Genomic DNA, 27,859 nt, shown 5'->3' on the forward strand with positions numbered 1-27,859 from the left:
AAAACAGAGGCTTACTGATGACTATTTTTGAACATATCACTCTGACAACTGTTTGGAGAATGATTGAAGGAGAAAAGGAATGGAGGCAGGGAAACCATTTAAAAGCATGTTTCAGTAGTCATGGTGGGAAATGCAGGTGCCTAAGGTCCAATAGTTGTTTTCTGTTGTTTACAACTCTTAGGATAAAATGCATTTAAGAATATTTGAAAGCAAAGGGAACCAGCTTGCTAGTGGGTTGCAGGGTCCTAGAGTCTGGGGGATGTGAGGTCAAAAGAAACACTCCATTCCTCCCAATAAACTCCAGCTCTTGGTGGAAAGGGGTCACATAAATATTTCTACTGGGTTTTTTAAGACTATGGGGGTTTCTTCTGATAGAAAAGGAGGCAGAGGCGTTCCAGGTCACAGGATCATACCTGCAGCGCCCAGAGTGAGGCGTGTGCCCGGCATGGCAGGGAATAGAGAGGCGCCCTTAGATGGAACCAGGGATGGAAAGGTTAGCTGGCCCCACCTTAGAAAGAGCCAAGATGCTATGCTCACTAAGGAATGTTTATCCTGTGATCAGTTTAAACAATGGATGCTCTCTAGAAAAATAGTGAGATGATCAAACTCTCATTACTCCCTCTAAGTCAAGGGACACAGTGGTTGGTAGGAAACAAGGATATAACTTGCTTCTGCCATTTTCCCTTGTGACCATATGGGGGCGGGCTCAACCCATCGCATCCCAAAGCTCTCTGGCTCCCCTCAGAACTTCAACTAACTTCCCAAATTATCGTAGTCTTAACTGCTGTTCTGTGTTGCCTTTCTGAAAACACACTTTTCAGAAATTAACAGTGTTTTATGGGCTGTCCTTGAGATTCCTCAGGTCAAATTTTAATCTGTTCTTTTAGTTTTCAGACTGCACCAATGATATTTCTTAGGACCTGACAATGCAGCCACTGACAGATCTTGCAAACATGATTTGCTTTACAAAATGCAGCCCACCCTGCAGCCTAACCCCATCCTGTCAATTTCACAGATAAAGAAAAGAAGCCTCAAGGAGGGGCGTGGCCACAGAAAACACAGTACAATTGGGAAATTCAAGTAGCTAGAGAACAACAGGAGTGTTTGGGAGTGCAGCTCACCTGAGACCAAATCCTGTCTTTGTGTTTTATGGATCAATAACCTCTGACCAGGTCCTTCACCTCTGTCTCAGCTTTCCCTTCTCACCTTCCTCTGATTAAATTAGTCTCTACAAATACTTTTTGAATGCTTCAAATGTTGCAAGTAGTTAACAAGCACCACATGCATTAGGTGTTATCATTATTATTCCCAAGATTACATTTTCATTTTTTAGAAGCCTTTTAGTACTAATGTAAATATAGCAATTATTTTCCAATGTGTGAAATATTCCATTTTTACCTAAAATTCTAATTTTTTCATCATCATTTTCAATATTTGACCTACTTAGTGTCTCTGTCAGACTGCTTTATTTCCTAAAACATGAATTATTGTTATTATTATTCTTTGCAGCTGCTGAGGCAGACAACAAATATTTATTGAGCATCTACTACATGCTAGTCATTTTTCATAACACCATGAACAAAGTAGATTTTGAAAAAACACTCCATCCTTGTGGGGCTTAACCTTCTTATGAGGATCAAATGGAGAGAGAATAAACAAAAATCTGAATAAATAAACAAATAAAAAAATTATGCTGAATAAGAATTTATGCTGTAAAGGAAGCAAGAAGGGGAGCAGTTGCAGTTTGGCATAGGGTGGTCAGAAAAATTCTTCCTCAGAAGATAATTTCTGAGCATAGATCGAAAGCGGTTATGCAGAGAACTGAGCAGGTCTTGGGGAAGAGATTTGCAGGTAGAGGAAGCAGCAGGTGCAAACACTGGGAGTCAGGAATGTGCCTGGCATGTTCAAGGACAGCAGCATGACTGCAGTAGACTGAAAGCGGAGGAGAGTATCAGATAAAGTCAGGGAGATTACAAGAGCCAAAATGAAAGAATTCAAAGAAAATGTCCAGATATTATACTACTGCAGTAAGGATGGTTTTCTAAGCATGACACAAAATTGTGAAGCCCTGAAAAAGAAAACAAAACAAAAAAAAAACGATAATTCTGACTACATTAAAACAAAAATGTCTACATGTCAACAGTATTATAAAATATATTTTTTTTATGCCCTCCATGATGCTAGATTCGCCTTTTTCTCCTCCAACCCCTGTGCAGGCTTACTGTATTTCTTGCAATACCTTTTTTTTTTTTGTTAAAGATTTTTTTTTTTAACTGGAGAATTGTGGGGATGGGAACAGTCCTGGGGAATTGGGGGAAGGGGAACAGACAAGTTGCTGTCATTTTGTTCTTTAGTCTAGTTGTGGAGGACGTTGCTTCACTGGCCCAAGTTGGCACCATCATTGCGCTCTTCCCGGGTGAGGCAGATCAGTCCCCGGCTTCTGGACGGCCGCTCACGCTGGCTGCTGGCTACACACGGTAGCCCATGGCAACCCACTGCCACAGGGGCTGCAAGCCACTCCAGGTCAAGCTGCTGCTCAGCATCTTAGCTGTAGAGGGCAGTGCCACTGGCCCTCATATGTGGGATCCGAACCGGGGCTCTCTGGCATCCCAAGCCAGTTCCCAACTATCGCGTCACTCTGCCGGCCCTTGCAATACCTTTTTGCAAGATCCTGCCAGCTTCTCTTGCTAAACTTGCAATAATGGCATGAACTTGTCTAGAGTTGCCTAAATTCTCTGTTTTGTTGCCAAACCTCAACTTCTGGATGTACCTTCCCAGACTTGTTACCCTTTCATCATTTTGAGAACTATTGACTGACGTCTGCATTGCTCCAACCTCATGTCCTTCTGTTTTCTCTTCACCAATCTATTATACATGACTGTATAGCATCTGCTAACCACTGCTGCACTTTCATATTCTCACCCCTGCTAGCAGGTACAAAGGCTTTCTCTCTGCTTCTCCAATGGGCTGGTCTTTATTTAAAGACTCTTGTCTCCTTTTCTGTTCCACCTCTAAGTGCTAGCATTCCTGAGAGTCTCTTCTGGGACCTCTTTACTCTTCCATAATACTCTTCCTAAGTCACATCACCCAATCCTATGACTTAAAAATACTTCTTCTCAGAACATCATACCTGAGCATTCAACTGTCTATTTGATATGTCCACTGGAATATCTAGTAAATGCATCAAATTTAACATGGCCCAAATAGCCATATTTTCCCACCCAAACCTGTTCTTCCTCGTTTTTCTCATCTCATCAAATAGCACTGCAATCCACAGTAAAAACATTAATGAAGTTTTACTTAATTGTAAACAGTCATGAGACAAGACATCCTTGCCTTGTTTCTGATCTTATTGGAAACATATCTAGTTTTTAATCATTAAGTATGATATTAGCTATAGATTTTTTGTAGATGTTCTTTATCAGGTTAAGGATATTCCCCTCTATTTCGCATTTGCTGAGAGTTTTTATCATAATAGTTTTTGGTGTAATTGTTAATTTTATGTGTCAAGTTGATGATGCCATCAGGTGTCCAGATGTTTGGTCAAACATTATCCTTTTTGTTTCTGTAAAACCGTTTTTCGATGAGTTTAAAATTTAAATCAATAGATTGAATAAAGTAGATTGCTTGCCTACCATGGTGGGTCTCATCCATTCAGTTGAAGCCTGAATAGAACAAAAGACTGACCCACCTCCAAATAAGGCGATTCCCCCTGCCTCACTGCCTTGAGCTGGGACATGGACATTTTCCTGAATTTGGAATTGAATTGACACATCAGCTCTTCCTGGAACTCAGATTGGAAATATACCATCAGCAGCTCTCCTGATGTAGTTATATTCCAACCTGCTTACTGCAGATCTTGGGGTTTGTTGGCCTCCATAATCATGTGAGTCGATTTCCTATAAGGTGGGTATATGCATATACAGTAAAACCTTGGATTGTGAGTAACATGGTTTGCAAGTTCTGCAAGATGAGCAAAAATTTCTAATACACTTTAACGTGGTAAACAAGCGATGTCTTGCAATACGAGTAGTTTGTTTCCAGAACGAATTATGCTCGCAAACTAAAGTATTACTGTATATCCTCAGGAGAACCCTAACTAATACAGTTGCAATTTACAAATTCTTTTGCTGCATTTATTTGATTTAATCATATGATTTTTCTTATTCAATCTACTATTGTAAAATATTACATTAATTGATTTTCAAATGTTGTATGCGCCCTGCATACCAAGAATAAATTCATACTGTGTTTACTTCATCCTCCATCATTGACAATGCTCCGTGTCACACATCACTTGTGACGTGACAATTTCTGTCAAATAAAAGCATTATGGTGTGTTCTCATCCACTTTATTCACCAGATCAGGCACCATGCAACTTCTGGCTCTTCCCCAAAGTGAAAATGATTCAGGCCGTTGAGGCAGCCATGACAGCACAACTGAAGACACTCATGAAAAGTGCTTCTAGAACTCCTTTAGAAAATGGCAAAAATGATGAAATAAGTGTGTTCGAAGTGAGGGAGAATATTTTGAGGGGGTTTAATGGCAATGTATATTTTACTGTAATAAATATGTTTTAACTTAAACGGTCACTGGTTTTTTTTATCACAACTCATATTAAGTCCTCCATTTATTCATGTCTTTTTTAATTTCTTTGAACAATATTTTATAATTTTCAGTGCATAATTATTTTGCCTCTGTTGTTTCAGTTTATTCCTAAGTAATTTATTCTTTTTGATGCTAAACTAAAGTTATTTCTGTTCACAGGTAACATTACCGCATTAGTAGAAAACCCTAAATCACACACACACACACACACACACACACACACACACACACACACACACACACTGTTAGAACTAATAAATGAATTCAGCAAAGTTCCAACATACCAAAATCAACATACAAAAACCAGTTATGTTTCTATATACTAACAGTGAACAATCTGAAAGGGGTCTTTATTTAATCCATTTTGACAGACTCTGTCATTTAAGTAGTGTATTTAGGCCATTGGCATTTAAAGTGATTATTGCTACAGACTAACATCTACCATGTTCATTACTGTTTTCTGTTCATTCTTCTTGAATTTTTTTTTGTCTTTCCCTCTTTTTCTCTCTTCTTTGGTTTTAATTGAGGATTTTATATATTTCCATTTTCTCTTCTCTCTTAGCACATCAATTTTATTTTTTTTAAATTTAAGTACTTTTCCTAGAGTTTACAATGCATGATTCCAACTGATTCAAATCCACTTTTAAAGAACACTAAACTGCTTCATCAGTAATGCAACTACCTTATGACAGAGTTTTCCTAACTCCTTCCTACTGTTTCTTGCATCATTCATATCAGTTATCTATCAGCTATAATCACTGAATAAATTCTTACTACTTCTATTTTGAACAAACTGTTAACTATTAGATCAATTAAGAAAACAAAAATAAAAGACTTATTTTACCTTCATTTATTTCTTCTCTAATGATCTTCATTTCCTTATGGAGATCTGAATTTCTGACCTATACCTTTTCTTTTCTTTCAGAAGAACTTCCTTTACCATTTTTTGGAACGAAGGTCTACTGGCAACAAATTGCATCAATTTTGCCTGAGAGAAACTTTACTTCTCCTTAAATTTTCTTTTTCTTTTTTTTAATATTTTATTGGGGAATTGGAGAAGGGGAACAGACAAGTTGCTGTCCTTTTGTTCTTCAGTCTAGTTGGTCGCTTCACAAGCCCATGTTGGTATTATCATTGCGCTCTTCCCTGCTGAGGCAGTTGCTCGCCAGCCATTGGACGGCCACTCATGGTGGCTCACGACAGCACACGAAAGCTCACGCCAGCTGCTGACCAGCTCCACTGCAGCCTACATCATATCATCACAGGCGATTCACAGCAGCCAAGCTCCAGTTCGAGCTGGAGTTCACATCTCAGCTGTAGAGGGCGCAGTGACACCGACCTTCATGTGGGATCGTACCAGGGCCCTGATGCTCAGGGCTGGCATCGCAAGCCAACTCCTAACCAACATGCCACTCGTCTGGCCCGCCTTAAATTTTTTAAAGTTTAGTAATTTAGGATGTACTTTTATAAAAAGTGTGCTGGCAAATATTAAAATACAATACTTGGAATTTCAATATTATTATATAAACTCAAAACACCCAATGTTAAATGCTGATCTTCCATGTCTGACTCTATTTAAGTATTGTATATTTTCTAGAAAGACATTTTTAGACTTTAGTGACTACTTAAATTATTTACGATTATTCCTCACCAAAATCTTCATGAAATCTAAAAGGCTTGTATTAAAAGTAGTTATTCTTTCTCCTTGAATATTCTAAAGTATGCCAATTTAGATTACCCTTCAAATTTTGGGGGCATTAAAGATATACAAGTAGAGTGCCCAAGAATACCTTTTAATATTTATAGTTATTACAGGAATAACTATATCATAGTTATTACCAAAATTCCTTTGACTGTCAGATAATGTAGAAATCCTAAGCAATCATAAGCGATATGACAGGTCAAGTTATTTTATAGTTCAAGTATTATATCACATCAGTCAATTTTTAAACTAAATTCTTAAAAGAATTCACAAGACATTTGTGTCTTCTAATTGCCAAACAATGTATTCATGGGGTGGAAAATGTAAGACAAATGATAGAAATAAAAATATTTTAATTCTTAAATAAGAATTTTTCAAGTTAAGAAGTGATCATTGTTGCTTATAAAATATGCCTTACTTTTCATCTCAAGTTCACTTTAGACAGTTGACATACAAGTTAGTACCTAAAAATACTCTAACTAAATCATTTGTTAATATTTATACAGTGTTACTTCTCTGGATCGACATTTTCAATCAATGCTGACAAACACCACTGCATAGTCAAAATCACAATTGATGATTAATTTATTAATGGATTACCAATTTATTCAAGAATTCATGGGGCATAAGGATCAATGAAGAGACTAGTCTGATAATTTCTTACTGCACAATTAATATTGCACTCATTTGCTTTACATGTTTCCATGGATGTGATTTGATCAACAAAAGATTTTCAACTTTCTTCTTTTCTTTCTTTCTTTCTTTCTTTCTTTCTTTCTTTCTTTCTTTCTTTCTTTCCTTCTATCTTTCTTTCTTTCTCCCTTTCATTTTTTTAGAGCAACTCAATGATTTGGGGGATCATTACTATATGAGAACAAAGGGAAAAGAACAAAATGACAACTGACACTGAAAATGAATGCCAGTGCTCATCTCATTATGGTTAAAAATAAGGATATTAATTTTTGTATTATTCACTTTTATTTAGAGTATAAATCTATAAATCAAAGCCATGAACTTGAACCTTATATACACAATATGTATACAATCTTAAACAATACTTTTTACAAATCATACTACATTTAAAATTTTGGGGACCAAATACCTGTGTTGACTTGTATTTTCACTTAATGAAAGAAGAAGGAAACAATCAATATTCAACTAGAGAAGCCATCACTGATCATACTAAGCTCTTAAAGTTAAAAGCGTCTTCCTTTTCCTTTGTACTACTGCAAGTTTCCACAATGTCCTGAGAGTATTCATAATGAGAAAAAATGTCAATCACAGCTTTAAGACCTTACTTTGGAAGAAACTAATGAGAAAGCAGATTGAAAGGTGAGGCTTCCTCTTTGTTTACAAATAAGTGGTCTTAATTTTTCTTCTTATAGAAGATGTTTAAATCAGTTTGTTATAAATATATTTAAAACCATTAAGTTTTGCAGCTTTCTGTTAAAGTGTAGAACTTCATTTATACAAAGTCTGTAAGAAGAAATCAATAGACTTCATCTAATCTTAAATGTGCCATTTAAGTCAATGGTGCAATTTCTCACCTGCGGTACTGTTTTAATGCAAGAAAATAAAACTGTAAAAGGAAGGAGAGAGAAAACTAACCTAAGTAATCATTGATATGGAAACAGGTACATAAATTATGCTGTAATAATAGAACTACCATCTGATCCAGCAATTCCACTTCTGGCTAGTTATCTTAAGAAAACAAAAACACTAACCTAAAAGGACATATGCACCCACATTTTTTTGAAGCACTATTTACAGTAGCCAAGATATGGAAACAACCTAAATGTCCACTGAGGGACGAATGAATATAAATGACAAATGATAGAAATACGATTGTGTGTGCTTGTGTGTGTGTGTGTGTGTGTGTGTGTGTGTGTGTGTGTGTGTGGTCTGACAATTACATTCACGAACTTGATGCAACAATATTGCTAATCTTTTCTGATATCAGAGATATTATTCATTATTAATTTGTACTAACTGGGCAAACAGTTAACCAAGTTTACTATTGGGAAGTGCGAAAAGGCTGCATGAAAAAGTTAGATGCCCTGAATTTTTGGCCAACAATTTATGGCCCTTGCATAAGGACAACGCACCAGCTCACAAGCACTGTTGTGAGGGATTTTCTTTGTTTTTGTTTTTATTAGTTTCAGGTGTACCAAACAATGTAATAGTTAGACATTTACACCCCTCACAAAGTTAAACCCCCCTCCCCCAATCTACTATCCCTCTGACATTGTATATAGCTGTTACAATTCCACTGATTCTATTCCCTATGCTGAACTCCACATCCTGTGAATATATATATATATATATATATATATATATATATTAAATTATAGTTGACATTCATCATGATTCAGCTTCAGCTTCAGGTGTACAGTGCAGTGATCAAGCCTCTACACCATCCAGGAAGTGGTCCCCCTAATAAGACAAGTGTCCATCAGATACCCTACAAAATCTTTACAACATTATTGATTATAATCCCCAAAATGTCTTTTATATCCCCATGGCAATCTTGTAGTTACCAATTTTGTGCTTTCTAATCCCCTCATCTTCTCCCTGTGAGGGAGTTTTTATCAGTAAACAAATAACTGTATTGGAACACTCAATCTACTTATCTGATCTGGCTCCCAAAGACTTCTTTCTTTACCCGAAGATAAAGGCAATATTGAAAGGAAGACATTTTGATGACATTTAGGACATCGAGGGCAACATGATGACAGCTCTGATGGCCATTCCAGAAAAAGAGTTCCAAAATTACTTTGAAGGGTGGACTAAGTGCTGGCGTTGGTGCATAGCTCCCCAAGGGGAGCACTTCGAAGGTGACTATAATGAGGTATTTAGCACTTTTTCTAGAATGAGTTCGCGAACTTCATTGTCAGACGTCGTGTGTGTGTGTGTGTGTGTGTGTGTGTGTGTGTGTGTGTGTGTGTGTAAAGGAATATAATTCAGCCTTTTAAAAATGGAAAAAAGAAGAAATCTTGTCTTTGCTGACAACATTGGCGTACTTCAATGGCATTAGGCTAAGTGAACTAAGTCAGACAGGGAAAAACAAATAACATACAAACCCACTTATATATGGAAAGCTTAAAAATTGAAAAAAAAGCACATGAATACAGTGAACAGGCTGGTGGTTGCCATTGGAGGGCATGGAAGACTGGCAAATGAACAAAGAGAGTCAAAAGATCCAAATTTCCAGTTATAAGTCCTGGGGACGTGATACACAGCACAGTGACTATGGTTAATAATGCTGCATATTTGAAAGTTGCTAAGAGAGTAGAAGCTCTCATGACATTAAAAATTTTTATAACTATACATGATGACAGACATTAACTAGACTTATTGTGGCGATCATTTTGCAGTATACACAAATATCAAATCATGATGTTATACACCTGAAACTAATAAGTTATATGTCAGTTATACCTCAATTTAAAAAAACTGTGGTGTAATGATAGAATTGTACTTAGCTGTTAAAGAGAATGAGCTAAAGCCACATGCACCAACCTGGAGAGACCTCAAACACATAATACTGAGGTTTTTTTTTTAAAGAGTTGTATCATAATTCCTCAAAAATAACATTTATATAAATATTAGTAACATTGTATGGATGCATAACAACTGGAGTAAAATGGAACCATGTAGGCTGGAAGGATAAAAGCTAAGCTCTGACCTGTGTCTCCCTCTGGACTTTGGAAAGACGCCTCCCTTCAGCGTTAATTAGCGCCTACTAAGGACTAGGGTCAGAGCTCGGAGCTTTGCTGTAATGCTTCTTAATGTCCAAAACAGTTACAAATACAGGGCATCTTTTACATGTTTTGCAGACCGGTGGATTCATTCATTCACCACGTATTTGGTGTTTAACCTCTGTTTCCTCAACTGCAAGATGGGACTAAGAAGAGCATCTGCCTGATTTTGTCAGAATGAAGCAATTCATGTAAAGAAGTGAGTGAGCTGCCTGGAATATAATGAGCGCACAAGAAATGTCAGTGCTTCTGATAGTTTGTTCACCAGGCACGGTTCAGATCCTTGATCCCTGGGCGAGAAGGAGATTGAAAAACTCGGGGGTCAAATGTCTGTGGTGCTGAGATGCATTGAAACCATAAGCCCAAGAGCCCGAATGGTCTCAGAGAAAGACTTTTGAAGAACTTGCGGGCTCTCCTGGGAATCTAGCGCCTGACATCTGTGTGACAGAATGGGTGGCTGAGGGGAAGTTCCCAGGCAGCGTTGGCGGCGGGGCGGGGCAGGGCGAAGCTCAGGGACAGGAAACATCAGGGGGAGTTTCAGCAGGGAAAGGCGGTGACCAAGTGGGGGGGAGGGGCGGCGCGGAGGGACACTGGGAGGTCCGGCCTTGCTGCCAGGGCAGTCACAGGGGCCGGGATTGTCACCAGTTCACACCGCAGTGGAGCTAGTGGACGTCCGAGCCATCCTCGCGGCGATGGGCTGCCTAGTGGCTGCCATCTGGTCACTCCTCAACCCCCGCACCCTCCTGCTGGGAGCTGTCCTCTTTCTGTTCCTTGCCAATTTCTTCAAAAGGCGGCGTCCAAACAACTACCCACCTGGACCTCCGATTCTGCCTATCTTTGGAAACTTCTTCCATATGGGTTTCAAGGAGCCGCACCTCTTCCTTCAACAGGTAGGAGCCGGCAGTGGTGCTGAGCTGCGCCCTAACCCTGACTTGTGGCACAAGGGCCATCCTGGGGACTGAGGGCAGGAGGACTGATGGCTCTGCCGCTAAAGCCATTGCCCTGGTTAAACCCACTTTGAGCCTCGTTTTCCTCACTGTCAACTGGCATGATTCTGAAGCCTTCCTTTCCTAGGGGTGAAATATTGCTAACTGTTGACGATTTCAGTGTGCTAGTCTAGTTACATTTTTTAACTCATTTAACCTTATCATGCTAAATATTATCAGAGCATCCCATGGTAATATGATCTCCTTGTCTTCCTTAATATTATTATCCTTCCCGAAAGCTGCACTTTCCCGCTGGGAGGTTCCATTTCCCATGTGTAAAGTGACAATACTACTAAATCCTCACCACTTTGAACTGAATTGCTGCCACCACCACAATAACTGAGCCCCTCACATGCAGGCTTCTCTCCCTGCAGTCCACTCTCCCTAAACATTTAAAAGTGTCTTTCCCCAGCCTTTCTTTGCCCTCCTGGCTGCTAAGACTCCTTAGCACAGTTCAGACTCCGTAGGGAGCCGCTGGGAACCTTTATGACCCAGCCTCTGATTATTATATCATATCTCTCTTTATCCGTGGTGATGTTCTTTGCCTGAACTTTATTCTATCTGACATAACACAACCATATCAGCTCACTTTTGATTACTCTTTGCATGGTGTGTGTTTCTCCATTGCTTCATTTTTAACCTACTTATATCGTTATATTTGAAATGTGTTTTTTTAGAAGCGTGTAGATGGGTCATTTTTTTTATTCTGTCAATCATTCATTTTGTTTTGATTTAGGTTTTTAAAAAAATTTATATTAAAAATATAGCTAACATACAGTATTATATTAGTCTCAGGGGTATATCGTAGTTATTTAACATTTATATACCTAAAGAAGTGATCACCATAAGTACAGCAACCATGTGAACCTATGCTAGCATATCTATACTATGCTATCACAATATCATTGACTATATTCCCTATGCTGTATATTCTATCCCTATGACTTACTTATTTTATGCCTGAAAATATGGACCTTTTATTCCACCTTTTCCCCCTTTTTTAATTTTTCAATTACAGGTGACATTCAATATCATTTTATATTAATTTCAGGAGTACAGCATAGTGGTTAGACATTTATATAACTTAAGAAGTGTTCCCCTGATAAGTCTACTACCCACCTGGCACTCTACATAGTTATTACCATATTATTTACTATATTCCCTTTTTTTACTTTATATCCCCGTGACTATTTTGTAACTAACAATTTGCACTTCTTAATGCCTTCACCTTTTACACCCTGCCCTCCAACCCCTCAAACCTAGTACCCATCTGCACCATACATACTTATTACAGTATCACCGACTATGTTCCTTATGCTGTACCCTACATCCCCATAACTACTGTTGAACAACCAATTTGTACTTCTTAATCCAGTCCCCTTTTTTTACTCATGCTCCCCAAACCCCTTCCCATCTGGAAATCATCAAAATGTTTTCTGTATCTATGAGTTTGTTTCTGTTGCATTTGTTCATTTTGTTCTTTAGCTTCCATATATAAGCGAAATCACATTGCATCTGTCTTTGTCTGACATTCCACTCAGCACAATACCCTCCAGGTCCATCCATGCCGCCGCAGGTGACAAGAACCCATTCCCTTCCACGGCCAAGAAATATTCCATTGTATATATGGACCATCTCCTCTTTATCCATTCTTCCGTTGATGGATACCCAGGCTGGCTCCACATCTTGGACAATGTAAACAATGCTGTAATGAACATATGGATACATATGTCCCCTTAAAGTAGTATTTTGGGTTTCTATGGATAATTACACAGAAGTGGAATTACTGGGCCCTTCTTTGTGTCTTGTTATAGGCTTTGTTATAAATCTATTGGGTTGTTGAAAAAGTCATGATATATTTTTTTCTGTTTTTTGTTGCAAAAATGCATCATGACTTTTCTGACAACCCAATGTTTTGTCTGGTATAAGTATTGCTACTTCAGCTTTTTTGGGCTTTTTTGTTTGTTTCCATTTTCATGAAATATATTTTTTCTATTCTTTTACTTTCCATCTATGTATCTTTCCATCTGAAGTGAGTCTCTTGTAGGCAGCATATGTAAGAGCTTTTGTTTCTTATCCATTCAGCCATCCTGTGACTTTTGATTGAAGCATCAAATCCATTTACATTGCAAGTAAATGTTGGGCCAGCCCAGTGATGTGTTAGTTGGGAGTTGGCTTGGGACGCCAGCTCTGAGCAGCGGGGCCCAGGTTCGGATCCCACATGAGGGCCAGTGACACTGTGCCCGCTACAGATAAGATGATGAGCACCAGCTCGACCTGGCGCTCGGCTGCCGTGAGTCTCCTGCAACAGCGTAGGCTGCAGTGGGGCTGCCATAAGCTACTGTGAGTGGCTGGCAGCTGGTGTGAGCTTTTGTGAGCTGCCGGGAGCTGCCTTGGTTGGCCGTCCAATAGCTGGCTACTGATCTGCCTCACCTGGAAAGAGTGCAATGATAATACCAACATGGGTCAGTGGGGCGACGTCCTCCACAACTAGACTGAGGAACGGAGGGGGGACAGAAACTTGTCTGTTCCCCTTCCCTGATTCCCCAACGCTGTTCCCCTCCCCCAATTCCCCAATAAAATCTTTAAAAAAAAAAGTAAGTGTTGATACATATGTACCTGTTGCTATTTTATTATTCATAATTCTGATTTTTTTTTCTATTTTAAAGAAATCCCTCTAACATTCCTTGTAATATTGGTTTCATGGTGCGGAACTCATTTAGCTTTTTCTTGTCTGGGAAGCTGTTCATCTGTTCTTCGATTTAAATGATAGCCTTGCTCGGTAAGGTACCCATGGTTATAGGTCCTTGCCTTTCATCACACTGAATATTTTGTGCCAATCCCTTCTGGCCTACAAAGTTTCTGTTGAGAAATCAGCAGACAATAATTTGGGAGCTCTCGTGTAGGTAACTAACTGCTTTTCCTTTGCTGTTTTTAGGATTCTCTCTTTGTCTTTAACCTTTGCCATTTCAATTGTAAGGTGTCTTGGTGTGGGCATCTTGGATTGATATTGTTTGGGACTCTCTGTGCTTCTGGACTATATGTCTATTTCCTTTGCCAGGTTAGGAAAGTTTGCGGTCTTTATTTCTTCAAATAGGTTCTCAATCCCTTGCTTTTACTCTTCTTCTGGTATCGCTGTGATGTAAATGTTGTTATGTTTGTTGTTGTCCCAGAGATCTCTTGAACTATCCTCATTTTTGTTGTTGTTGTTTTAGATTCTTTTTTCTTTTGACTATTCTGACTGTGTGTTTTATGCTACCTTGTCTTCTAAATCACTGATTCAATACTCTGCTTCATCTAGTCTGCTGGTGATTCCTTCCAGTACGTTCTTCATTTCAGTTATTGTATTCCTCACTTCCGAGTAGTTGTTTTTTATGGTTTCTATGTTCTTTTTTATGCTTGCTGTCTCTTTGTTGAAATTCTCACTAAGCTCCTTGAGCATCCTTATAACCATTGTTTTGAATTGTTTATCTGGTAGGTTGCTTGCCTCCATTTTGTTTCGTCCTTTTTCTGGAGTTTTCCCCTGTTCTTTCATTTGAGATGCATGTCTTTGTTTCCTCATTTTGGCTGCCTCCTTGTGTTTGTTTCTATGTGTTAGGTAATCAGCTATGTCTACCATCTTGGCTGGGTGGCCTTATGGAATAGGTGACCTTGGGGCCCTTGCACAGTTTCCCTGGTCACCTGCTCCAGGTGTTGCAGGTGTATCCCTTGTGTGGGATGTGTGTACCCTTCTGTTATAGTTGAGCCTGGATGGCTATTGGTATATCAGTGTGTGTGATTGCCCCTCAGGCTTACTGGCTGTAGGATGTGGCCCTATCCATAGCATACAGGCTGCTGTGCAGGGGCCTTACTCCACTGAGTGGAATTCGCCCCAGCTGGCTGTGGTACCTGTTAAGACTGCCCTTATATGTGTGCCATGTGAGGGGCTAATTGGGCGGTGCTCTTTTGTGGTCTGAAGGTAAACTCCAGTTATGTTGGTTTTGGAACCTCTTTGACGGGCTCCAATGCAGGCCCAGGTTTCCTGCTTCCTGTGACCTAGAAGGAGGTACAAAGGTTTGTTCGCTGCCTGTATCTGCCAATTGCTTTTAATTGGTGAATTTAGATCCTTTATATTTAATGTAATTATGCATTGATATGTTAAGATTTAAGCCTGCCATTTTATCATTTATTATCTGTTTTTTTTCCTCTCTGTGTTTCTTCCTGTTTCTTCTTTCCTGTCTTCCTATGAGTCATTTGAACATTTTTTTTTTAAGAATTCAATTTCAATTTAGTGTTTTTGAATATATCTCTGTCTGTTGTTTTAAGTGGTTGCTCTAAAGATTGCAATATGCATACATAGCTTATGGAGTCTACTAGTTTCAACATTTTACCACTTCAAGTGGAATACAGATACCTTATGATCATTTAGGTCTCTTTACCCTCCCCACTTTATAATATATATGTCTTAATTATTATATTTTCAAGAAACTTTATGATTTAAAAAAGGTAACAACCACTTTTATGAAGTTTTAGTCCTCATTTCCGTAAATTTCTTTTTTTTTCATATTTACTTTATTGGCTACAAATGCTTTTTAACTATAAAAGCTGTAAATACACATTGAGACATTTTAAAATACCGTTTAGTGAATAAGAGAGAATCTCACCTCTTCTTGCACCCACACCTCCCCCAACAGACACACACACACACACACATACACACAGCTCAGTGCTGGTGAGCGTTCAGAGGAACAGACCCTCTCACCTACGGCCAGTAGGAGTAAGAATCAGTACACCCACATGTTCCTTTTCCTTTTCTTTTCTTTGTCTCTTTGTTCTGCTGGACTTTGATTTAATGACTTAAATTAAGCAGTATCTCTCTCCACTTTATATCTCTTGATGATCATGGTTCAATCTCTTTTTTCACTAACCCTCCAACTTTAATTGTTCTTTATCCTAACTAAACATTTATTTTGATCCACCTTATTATTTACTTAATCCTACATTTGGAATTTTTATCTTTCATATTAGATATCCTGTGTCCTATTACTTTTGTTTGCCTTTTAGAGCTCCTATGTTAATCTTTTTCTCTTTATTTTTCTATTTTCATTTTTTATTGTAAGCCTGTTGTAGCCCCCTGAACCATCTTACTTTTAATTACTTTCATTCCCCATCTGTTTTTTTAATGAATCTTTTAGTGTTGTTCATTGAAAAGTATGCCCAACCTTAGAAAGATTTTTCTGATTTCTGATGGTCATACATTTATTTCCATGTAAAGCAACTGGCACAGAGCCTGGTACAATACACTTAAGAATTGTAATAAAACTATAGTGAATGCCAGGGCTTCAGGAGATCATTTGACCTAACCATGTTTACACACTTGACAATATCATAAAGATTTTATCCAGTACTATTGGTCTAGAAATATACAGGGGCAGAGAGCAGGTAGAGATGGAACTGTGAAGAAGTTCAATTTATAAATGCTATGGAGTACAGCGTCCCTTCAAAGTACAGGCTGAGATTCTAGGTAGTGATCATAATCAGGTAGGAGTCATTTGGCTTAACCTGAGATTTTCAGCTGTTCTAAAAACATCCTTATTGAATATCCTAGCGTAATCCTTTTGTGAAGCCTGTACAGTTCATCCTGGCATTCAGCAAGATGAAATTAAAAACCTGCTTGATTTATATGGACCCATTCCCAACTGTTTCTTAGACGCAAACACATGTACTTTAGAGGCAGGCCAGCTCAAGATGGAATCTTGGCTCAACCCTTCTAGCCAGACATGCCATACTGTGCTAGAGATGAACAAAGATTGATGGAAGTCTCTGGGCCCAAAGAACAATGGAAAGATTGAGTCCAGGCTTGGTGTTTTGACCTGGGAGCAGGGTGGTAGAATGAGACTGAACCCACTGTATTTGCTCTGATGGGGTGGTGGGGTCCCGGGCACTAAGGGTGACATGGGGGAGCATAAGTGCATGGGAATCAGGGATAAGGGGCCACAGACATCTGGAGGAAAAGAAGCCCTTCAGTTTCATCCAGTGCCCACAGAGTGACACAGCCTAGCAGACAACAGGCAGGGGTCAATCTTCCGAGAGTTGTCTCTTGAATACACAGGTTGGGAAAGACTTTGATTGGTGGCTATTCAACCCATCTTACACATACCTGCATCTTGTGCATACTCATGACACACCCACACACTTTTCCATTTCCTCCCCGCACCCCCTCTCTAGTCTCAGTTTCACTCTCTGACTCATACTCAATTCTAAGGTCCTGGCACCAACTTGGGTTCTTGTTCTCAAATATTACATAATGGCTGACAAATTCCCTGCACCACTCAATAGCTTTGTCTCCTTGGCTTCCTTACTCCAGCTATGACTCATTTTCCTTTTCTGAAAGACGCAGAAAATAATTACTATTGGGTTGTCGGTAAAGTCATGATTCATGTTTGCTACAGATGGCACTAGTTCATTTTTGGAAGTACTAGAGTCATTTGCATCTATGTTATTGCTATGTCACTTGAGAGCTGACTGTTCTAGCTTCATTTTTTTAAAAATTTAAGTGATTTGGTTGAATTTTGGAGATTTTACAACAAGTTGAAGATGGAAGAGCAAACTGTGCATTTTTGCCATATTTTACTGTTTTACTTCCATAAAGGGAAGAATGCATGTCAAGCTTGTGAAAAGTTGCATAAAGTTTGTGGAGACAATGCTCTACAAGAACGTCAGTGCCAACGATGGTTCACAAAATTCTGTGCTGGTGATTTTAATCTCAATGACGCTCCTCGGTCAGGGAGGCCCACCGAGGTTGATGACAACAAAATTAAGGCATTGATCAAGTTAAACCCACATTGCATGACACAAGAGATTACAGAAACATTGAACATCCATCATTCAAGCATTCATGACCACCAAAGAAGCTGGAATATGTAAGCAAGCTCAATATTTTGGTTCTGCATGAACTCAAAGAAGTTCATTTGACAGCGCTTATAAACATCTGCAATATGCTCATTGAAAGTGAGGAAACCAATCATTTTTTGAAGCAATGATAACTGGTGATGAGAAGTGGATTGTTTACATCAATGTGGTATGCAAACAGTCTTGGTCTCCATGTCATGATTTGCCTCAAATGACATAAAAAGCAGACATTCATCAGAGGAAGGTTATGCTCTCAATGTGGTGGGATTTTAAAGGTATATTTTTCAATCTCCTACCAAGGAACCAAACAATCAATTAGAATGTGTACTGTGGGCCGGCAGAGTGGCGCGATGGTTAAGAACTGGCCTGGGACACCAGAGGGCCCTGGTTCGGATCCCACATATGAGGACCAGTGACACTGCCCTCTACAGCTAAGATGCTGAACAACAGCTCAACCTGGAGCTGGGCTGCCGTGAGTCGCCTGCGACAGTGTACGCTGCAGCCCCTGTGGCAGTGGGTTGCCATGGGCTACCGTGTGTAGCCAGCAGCCAGCGTGAGCGGCCGGCAGCCAGCGTTAGCGGCCGGCAGCCACAGTGAGCGGCCGTCCAGAAGCCAGCGACTGATCTGCCTCACCCCGGAAGTGCGCAATGATGGTGCCAACATGGGCCAGTGAAGTGACATCCTCCACAACTAGACTGAAGAACAAAATGACAGCAACTTGTCTGTTCCCCTTCCCCCAATTCCTCAGCACTGTTCCCATCCCCCCAATTCCCCTATAAAAATCTTTAAAAAAAAAAAAAGAAAAGAATGTGTACTGTCAGCAAATGGACAGTTTGAACAAACCCATCATCAAGAAATGTCCACAGCTTGTGAATTGTAAAGGAGTTGTGTTCCATCATGACAACGTGAGACCTCACACAAGTTTGATCACCTGTCAAAAATTATTGGAGCTTCGATGGGATGTGTTGCCACACCCACCATACTCACCTCACCTGGCACCATCAGACTTCCACTTGTTTCGCTGTCTTCAAAACTCCTTGCATGGTATAAGGTTCAATTCAGATGAGGCTGTAAATCAGCACCTTGTTCAGTTTTCTGCAAATAAACACAGGTCCTTCTATAAACGAGGAATTATGAAGCTCACTGAAAGATGGCAAAAGGTTATCGAACAAAATGGGCAATATATCATTGATTGATCTTTGTTCTTTATATAAATAAATGACCTTTGAAAAACATAGATAAAATACATCATGACTTTTCCGACAACCCAATGCCCTAGGATGGTTCTGAGATGAAATATGATAAAATGTGAAAGGAGTTTGACATGGAACCCAGGAATGTGGCCATCTGTGACCATGTTGCCTTCCCCCCACACATCGTGTGCTCTGGTCCTCCCTGTCGCCATGATCACGCATCCACATCCCTTTGCACACAGAGCCCGTTCATTCCTCAGAGACTCCAGTGGCTGGGCGCCAGGTGCCAGAAAACAGAGCACCTTTCACATTGCTGCTGTCATTCTTCCTCACAGAACCTTTGAGGGAGGAATCATTTTTTTTCCTGTTTTAGCTGGGGACCTGAGGCTCAAATAAGGTACACAACTTTCTCAAAAGCCCACAGCTAGTGAGGCATAGAGCTAAGATTCACACACATCTCTGCAGCTAGAGTGCATTTCTCCACACCTGACCTCAGGCCTGTATTGAGTTTTCCATCTTCTAGCACAGTGAGGAGGGGGGCATTCTCTTTTGGGTAAACCAATATGATTTATTAAGCAGTCCATGCTTGCTACACCAGACTTACACTAAACAGACATCAGCCTTCTTTGGTAAGTAACAAGTGCTCAAACCCCTCCCTTCACTAAACTCTAAGATGCTTGAGTTTAGAGACCCATTTATTTCATTATAGTTATAGCTTCATAACTGTTCTCGGGACAATGGTAGATGTTTGCTCAATTCATGTAGGTTGACTATATAAACGAATGTTTCATAAGGTATGTCCATGTCCTGTAGTGAATGAAATCCAAGTCTGGTTGACAGGAGGAGAAAAGGAAACAGGGAGAGACATTCCCCTCAGGCCAAGCAGAGCACACACGCATGCACACACAGACAGACCTCAACACAAGCCCCTCAGCTACACACACTCCCTTCTCTCCTGGACACAGAGACATGTGCATATTTATCTGTGACTATTTAACTATTTTTCAGTATGTGAAGAAATACGGGAATGTTTTTAGCATGGAAGTTGGTAGCTTCTCTACAGTCATTATAACGGGATTGCCCTTAATCAAAGAAGCCCTTGTCTACCAGGACCAAAAGTTTGCAAACCGCCCTGTATCCCTTGTCCGAGAGCGTGTCTTTAAGAACAATGGTAAGTTTCTTGACCAATGTAAGGTGTGTATTTTCAATATCAGTAAGGTCTGTTAAAGGCACCTCTGTAACTATAATTTTCCAACACTCCCCAGAGACATGCCCATTATAAAATGTCTGCCATTAAAGAAAGTTCGATGCTCACATGTCCCTATTTAAGGTACCCTCTCACATGATTTGGCAGGTGAGATTTAATGTCAGGGATTTGGGAAAAGCTGCATCTCCTGCATGAACTCACTTTAGATGCTATGATTGACAAGTAACCCATCATTCAATGATAGCAGAGAAATAGGCAATACATTCGCTATATCTGATTGCTGTCCAAATCTCTTCCCCTAGGAAAACGGGTGAAGACCTCCTTCCTTCTGTTGCTTATTAATTCCTTCTTCCTGCCTATAGTTCCTTATGCTTTTTCATCAAAGTGTGTCCCACAGAACATGTCGAGCCTTCCTGTCTATGTTAGATGACCAGGTTTGCATAAATACTTTAAATTATTATTAAGTAAATTTAAATATTTAAAAATCTAAATAAAGAACTCAAGGGTATTACTCTACCAAGGCAACATTTCTATCAGGTATTTCCCAATTCCTCTTTGAAATATTGAAATATTTTATCTATTGACTCTTCATCCATTTACTCTAGTTATTATCTCCCATGGGAAGTACAGTGCTAGGCATCAGTGATAGAACAGTGAGTAGAACTGATAAAATCCATGTCCTTATGTAAGTCCAATTCTATTCAGAGAAACAGAAAATGTCAATTAAATGTAATAATTTAGAGGGCCGTCCGAGTGGCTCAGTTGGTTAAGAGCTCGCTCAAGAGTGCAAGATCTGAGCAACAGCGGTTGGATGCCTGGCCTGAGCTGAGCTGCCAACAGGTAGCAGGATGGCTCAGCTAAAAAACAAACAAACAAACAAAAAACTGTAGTAATTTAAAGCCTTGTCTTATGAAGATAAGTGTAGGATGCATTTACTTGGGGTATTCAATCTACTCCTGAGATTTAGGAAAGACTTACATAGGTAAATAACAACAAATTTAATAGAGTGAAAAAACAATAAGGAAGAGGGAGTAGAATATAAAAAGTTCCTGAGGTGTGAAGGAGAATGAACTTGAGGAATTGAAAAAGTGGCCAATGTGGAAAGCACAAAAGTAAAATGGAGATAGTTCAATGGAGATGAAGCTACTGAACTTGGCCAGGAATAGTTTGTACAAGGAAGTACTTGTTAAAGATGTTTGTTTTTATCCTAACAACAGTGAAGCTCTGGAATAGTTTTCAGCGAAGAACGGAATCATTGTGTTTACACTGCACACTTTAAAAATATTTGGGCTGCAATGTAGATAAAGGAATAACGGAAACACGGGGCTATTGTAGATTTTTAATTTGAGGAGGCTGCAGCTTGGATGAGGGAGGTGGAAAGAAATGACACTATAGTAGGTTAAACTAGGACAGTAGCAGTGAAGATACACAGAGTGAAGATATTCAGGAGGCAAATCCAGTAAGACATGATGGCCTAGTTGGAGGGAGAGTGGAGGGAGAAGGATGTGTTGAGATGGGCATCCAAATGAGTAAATGATGGAAAGAAGGAACATTTGGAGGAGGACAAGGTGTTTAGTTTGGCTTTGGGGTGAGTTATATGAAGAAAAGCATAAATTCATCATGGATATGCTGAGCTTGAAAGGCCTTTACATTGGCAAAGTCAAGTAGACAGTTGTATGTATGTGTCTGGAGTTCAGAGACAGAAATAGTTGATCACTATTAATAGATGCTATTTAAAATTTTAAGAGTTGATGAGATTTCTCAGAAAAGGAGTATAGGGTGAGAAGAGAAGACCTTATCTTTAAGAGCTCCATCATTTCAGAATTTGATAGAATATGAAATAGCAAAAGATAGGGGAAGTTCTCTACTGTCAAAAAATTAGGAAGAAAACCTGGAGAGTGTGGTGTCCTGAGCATCACTGGAAGTGACTATTTCAAGAAAGAAGTATCTCAAGCCGCTGAAAGACCAAGTAAGGTGAGGTTGCAAAGTATCCCTAGATTTGACAGCAAGAGTCTCATTTCACTGAGATGGCGGAGGCCAAAGCCAGAAATTAAAAGAAGTTGACGAGTCTCTCGAAGTAAAAAACAGAAAAGGAGTGTGGCCTTACCCATGTTATAAAAAAAAATGATGGTCTGCTGAACACATCAAGATCCCCCCTCTAGCCCCCCACTCCCCACTTTGGCTACTTGAAATACTCATTCCTCCTTGCGTTTTCAGTCATTTATTCACTTATTCAGGCCCAGCTTAGCTAGAACCTCTCCTATAAAATTCATAAATGGCTTGTCTCTTTACAGTTACGGATTTTGTCTTACTTATGAGTGTATTGTTAGTACGTAGCATAACAGAGATATGTAAATATACCTATGTGACTAGTAATCAAAGTTTGGGCTTTGGAGTCAGGCAGACAAAAATTGAATACATGTGCAGCTTCTTACTAATTCTGTGACCTTGTAAAGTTTACTTTATCCCTTATGCCTCAGTTTTCTCATCAGTAAAATGGGAAAGTGGGTTAATAATTGTATATACCTCATAGAATTTCTGTGCATACGAAATTATATAGTAATGGATAAAAAATACAAAAGTGCCTGGCATTGCAAATAGTCAGTGCATGCCAGCAATTTTATCCATTGCTTTGGGGTTATTTCTCTGAATAGTTTTAAATGTCTTATCCATCCCTCCATCTGTTACACATCTCCATACCATTTGATTGTTTGCTTTTTATAATATTGGCATCTTTTTCACAGGATTGATCATGTCAAATGGCCAAGTATGGAAGGAACAAAGAAGGTTCACCCTGACAACACTAAGGAACTTTGGTTTAGGAAAGAGGACCTTAGAGGAACGCATACAGGAGGAGGCCCACCACCTCAACCAGACAATAGAAGAGGAGAATGGTGAGTGTTTCCTAGGACAGGTGCAGAAGGCTGTGGCCCATTCACTCACTCAACAGGTACTTATGATGTACATAAGTGCCTGTCCTGTGCCCAGCACTGTGTTAGGCACTGAGAATATAACTATGAACAATAATCATGACTCTGCCATGATGGAGTTCTAGAATTAAGTACAAGAAGATGGGGGTTAAAGATAGAACTAATTTTATTTTCAGTCAAGATGGCAAAGGTGAACACCATGCTCACCTCCTCTCAGGTCCTCATCAATTACAAGTAAACCACAGAACAACCATTATTGAGAATCACCTGAAGACTGGCTGAACCAAAGTCCTACAACTACGGACATACAGAAGAAGCCACATTAAGACTGGTAGGAGGGGTAGAGACACAAAACAGCCTGGTCCCATACCCTCGTGTCACCATTAAAAACGGGGATGGATAACTTGGCTGTGGAGGTCCCTTATGAGGAGTGAGTTGTCACAGTCCCTCGCCATTCCCAGGTTATAGTGCCAGGGAGAGAAGTTCTCAGAACTTCTGGCTGTGAAAACCAGCTGAGACTAGGATGAGTGAGACAGAGTGGGGCTGCACTCCTGGCACTCCTCTTAGAGGGAGCACACAAAGCCATACTTACTCGCTGATGAATTCACTCCCTTTGAGCTTCAGTACTGGGGCAGCAGATGGAAGGCAAAACACACCAGGGACATATGGGGAGAAACTAAATCGTCTAGCTTCAGGTGAGTGCTGGAGGGGTGGCTTTCTCCGGGAGGAAGGAACTGGCAGAAGCCATTGTTTCCTTGTTGAGCCCTCCCCCCTCCTGTATGTTGGGGAACGCAGACACATTCAGATGCAGGCGTACACCATCTCTGAGTCTCCATCAAACTGACTATCACCTTTGCTGTTCCACCATAGTGATTCCCTGAGACCACATCCCACCCACAGTTCGGGTACACTCTAGCCGTTTCCAGTGGCTTTAACAATTAAATGGGCTGCCTTGGCTCATGCTGTAGACATTCCTAACATCTCTCAAAGGTTCTAAAAAAACAAACAAGCAGCATCTGGTTTCGCATGTCCCTTACCTTTGGCTGTGCAGCCCTAAGCCCAGTACTAGTGGCAGCCTGTCTTCATTCATGAATTGGCCTCTCAAGGCACCTCCAAGCACAGTGCAGGTGGTGCTCATTTGGGGATTGCTTCGAGGCTCATGTCAGTTAGCTCTGGGCAGGACACAGACTGCAGCTGAACTTGGCCTGCAGTGCATCTCCTTCAGGAGGCCATGGGGCTGTAGGGCCAGTGGCCAGCTTCAGACTGGGCCAGAGCATCACCTAGCTGCCTCAAAGGATGACATACCCAAAAAGCATACTGGGCAGGCACCTAAGCACTGCTAAACTGAACCCTGTTGTTTAGAGTCCACCCCTGCATCAGAGCTCCTTCACTATAGCCACAGCCAGTCCTTACAACCAATCATCCTGTGTGTCAATCCCTCCCATTAATGTACAAACAGCAATCAAGTCTCTACAACAGGAGGGCATACACAACCCACCCAAGGGACACACCTGGAGCACCCTGCTCTGGTCATGAGGCAGACTGCACCACTGCATCCCACAGGACACCTACTACATAAAGCCACTCTTCTAAGACTGGGAGGCATAGCAGCCCTACATAAGAACAAACACAGGCAGGCCCCCAAGATGGGGAGACAAATAAACATTTCTCAAGCAAAAGAACAGAACAAAACTCTAGAAAAAGAACTAAACAGAATGGAGACAAGCAATCTATCAGATGCAAAGTTCCAAACACTGGTTAGAAGCATGCTCAATGACCTCAGGGGGAACTTCAACAAAGACATAGGAATCATAAAAATGGACATAGAATACAGCAAAAGAACCACTAAGAAATAAAGACTACAATAACTGAAGAATACATTGGAGGGACTCAACAGTAGATTACATGAAGCAGAGAATTGAATCAGTGATTTAAAAGGTAAGGTAGCAGAACACGCCCAGTCAGAACATCAAAAAAAAAAAAAGAATCCAAAAAAATATCAGAGTTTATGAGGCCTTTGGGGCAACATCAAGTGTATCAATATTCACATCATAGAGGTACCAGAAGGAGAAGAGAGAGAGCAAGAAATTGAGAAGACAATTGAAGAAATAATGATTGAAAGCTTCCCTAACCCGAAGAAATAGACATACAAGCCCAGGAAATGCAGAGAGTCCCAAAGAAGACGAACACAAACAGGCCCACACAAACACACCTCATTATTAGAATATCCAAGTTTATAGACAAAGACAGAACCTTAAAAGCAGCAAGAGAAAAGCAGTTAGTTACCTACAAAAGAACTCCCATAAGACTGTCAGCTGATTTCTCAACAGAAACTTTGCAGGCCAGAAGGGATTGATGGGAAATAATCAAAGTAATGAAAAGGAAGGACATACAACAAATATTTCTCTACCCAGCAAAGCTATAATTTAAATCAAAGGATAGGTAAAGAACTTCCCAGAGAAGAAAAAGCTACAAGCGTTCCCCACCACCAAGTCAGTATCACAAGGATGTTAGAGGGACTTCTTTCAGACAAAAAAATAAAGAAAGAAAAACGACAAGAAGAAGATCAATAATAAAATGGCAATAATGACATATCTATCAATAATTACTTTAAATGTAACTGGATTAAATGCTCCAATCAAAAGATAGGGTGGCTGTATAGATAAGAAAAGAAGACCCTTATCTATGCTGCCTACAAGAGACTCACTTCAGATCAAAAGACACACAGAGACTAAAAGTAAAGGGATGGGAAAAGACATTTCATGAAAATGAAAATAACAACAGCACAAAAGCTGTGGTAGCAATACTTATACCAGACAAAATAGACTTTAAAACAAAGGCCATAATAAGTGACAAAGAAGGATCAAGTAATCCCACTTCTGGGTAATTATCCAAAGGGAACGTAAATGCTACTTCCATGGGATGTGTGCCTCTATATGTTCATTGCGCATTATTTCCAATGGCCAAGAGGAGAAGGCAACCTGGGTGTCTGTCAATGGAAGAAATGATAGAGAGGAGGTGGTACATATATACAGTGGAATATTGCTCGGCTATAGAAGGGAATGGGTTCCCATCATCTGCTGCAGCACAAATGAACCTGGAAGGAGTTGTGCTGAGTGGAGTATGTCAGACAGCAAAAGCTCATGCAATGTGATTTCACTTGTAAGTGGAATCTAAAGAAGAAAATAAACAAAACCAGAAACAAACTCATAGATACAGTGTACATTTTGATGGCTGCCAGATGGGAGGGAGTTGGGGAATTAGTGGAAACGGGAAGGGATTAAGAAGTTCAAATTGGTGTTACAAGGTAGTCATGGGTATGAGGGTATAAATAAGGAATACAGTCAATAACATTTTAATAATTATGTATGGTGTCAGATGGGTAATAGATTGATTGGGGTGATAGATGGGAGGGGTTTGGAGGATGGTGAAAAAGGTGAAGACATTAAGAAGTATAAATTGGTAATTACCAAATAGTTATGGGGATGTAAAGTAACGCATAGGGAGTATAGTCAATAATATGGTAATAACTATATATAGTGCCAGGGCAGTATGAGACTAATCAAGGAGATCACTTCTTATATAATTGTCTAACCACTATGCTGTACACCTGAAATTATTATAAAATTACATTGAATGTCAACTGTAATTGAAAATTACAAAAGGGGGGAAAGCTAAACTGGAATAAGAGTTCAAATCTCCAGGTTAAAAAAAAATAAGTCATGGAAATACAATACTCAGTATGGGAACCATGGCTAATAGTATTGTGATACATGGCATGGTGTCAGATGGTTGTTGGACTTATGGCGATCACTTCTTTTTAGGAATACAAATGTTGAATAACTATTGTGTATATCTGAAACTAATATAATACTGTATCCTAGCTATATATATTTGTAAATCTTTTTTAAAAACACATTACTGATTTTAAACCCTGGTCATCAGTTTGACTTCCCGGCATTGCCTGAGCACATGCTACATGTCAGACCCCATGCAGGATGCTGTGGCCAGAGCCTCACATGTGTTTCCCTACTCGGTATGTCACATGTCATATAGAATCTCAGTAGAAAACAGAAACAAACCAATCTGAAGGATCTGTCTTTTCTTCCACCTGCAGGACAGCCTTTTAACCCTCATTTCAAGATCAACAGTGCAGTTTCCAATATTATTTGCTCCATCACCTTTGGGGAACGCTTTGAGTACCAGGATCATCAGTTCCAAGAAATGCTGAAGTTGCTGGATGAGGTCATAACTCTGGAGGTGTCAGTCTTCTGCCATGTAAGGGGTTCTCTTTTTATATCTTGGTTAAGGACTTTGGGGCTAATGTCGGACACAGATGGGTTTATTTAAGCTAAAATATAACCTTTTAAAATTGACTTCAACACAAACTTATCAGAAATCAATCTGTGACTCTAGCGTCCTTGATGATATTGTTAAATTGTTACGGTATGCCATGCACTTATGAACCTATGTTGTTTTATTTAAAAAGTGCAACAGTGTCATTGCCTTTGAGTCTCTCCTCTCCAGGTCACTCCCTAAACCAGCCATCTCCCGCCTCTCCCAGAGGTACCCCTTTGTGTCTG

General features: G+C 39.8%; 1 protein-coding gene across 1 annotated transcript in view; it reads left to right on the forward strand.

The window, feature by feature from the left end:
* Positions 1 to 445: 445 nt before the first annotated feature.
* The window catches only part of LOC109389703 (cytochrome P450 2J2-like), a 40,920-nt gene continuing 13,506 nt past the window's right edge, over positions 446 to 27,859 (forward strand). The window contains exons 1-5 of the mRNA XM_019655483.1: positions 446 to 493; positions 10,642 to 10,959; positions 20,148 to 20,310; positions 23,091 to 23,240; positions 27,394 to 27,554. Of these exons, the coding sequence (XP_019511028.1) occupies positions 446 to 493; positions 10,642 to 10,959; positions 20,148 to 20,310; positions 23,091 to 23,240; positions 27,394 to 27,554 (840 nt within the window). The remainder of the gene's footprint in view (positions 494 to 10,641; positions 10,960 to 20,147; positions 20,311 to 23,090; positions 23,241 to 27,393; positions 27,555 to 27,859) is intronic.

This window comes from Hipposideros armiger, unplaced genomic scaffold (genome assembly GCF_001890085.2).
Source record: "Hipposideros armiger isolate ML-2016 unplaced genomic scaffold, ASM189008v1 scaffold_240, whole genome shotgun sequence".
Taxonomy (NCBI): domain Eukaryota; kingdom Metazoa; phylum Chordata; class Mammalia; order Chiroptera; family Hipposideridae; genus Hipposideros; species Hipposideros armiger.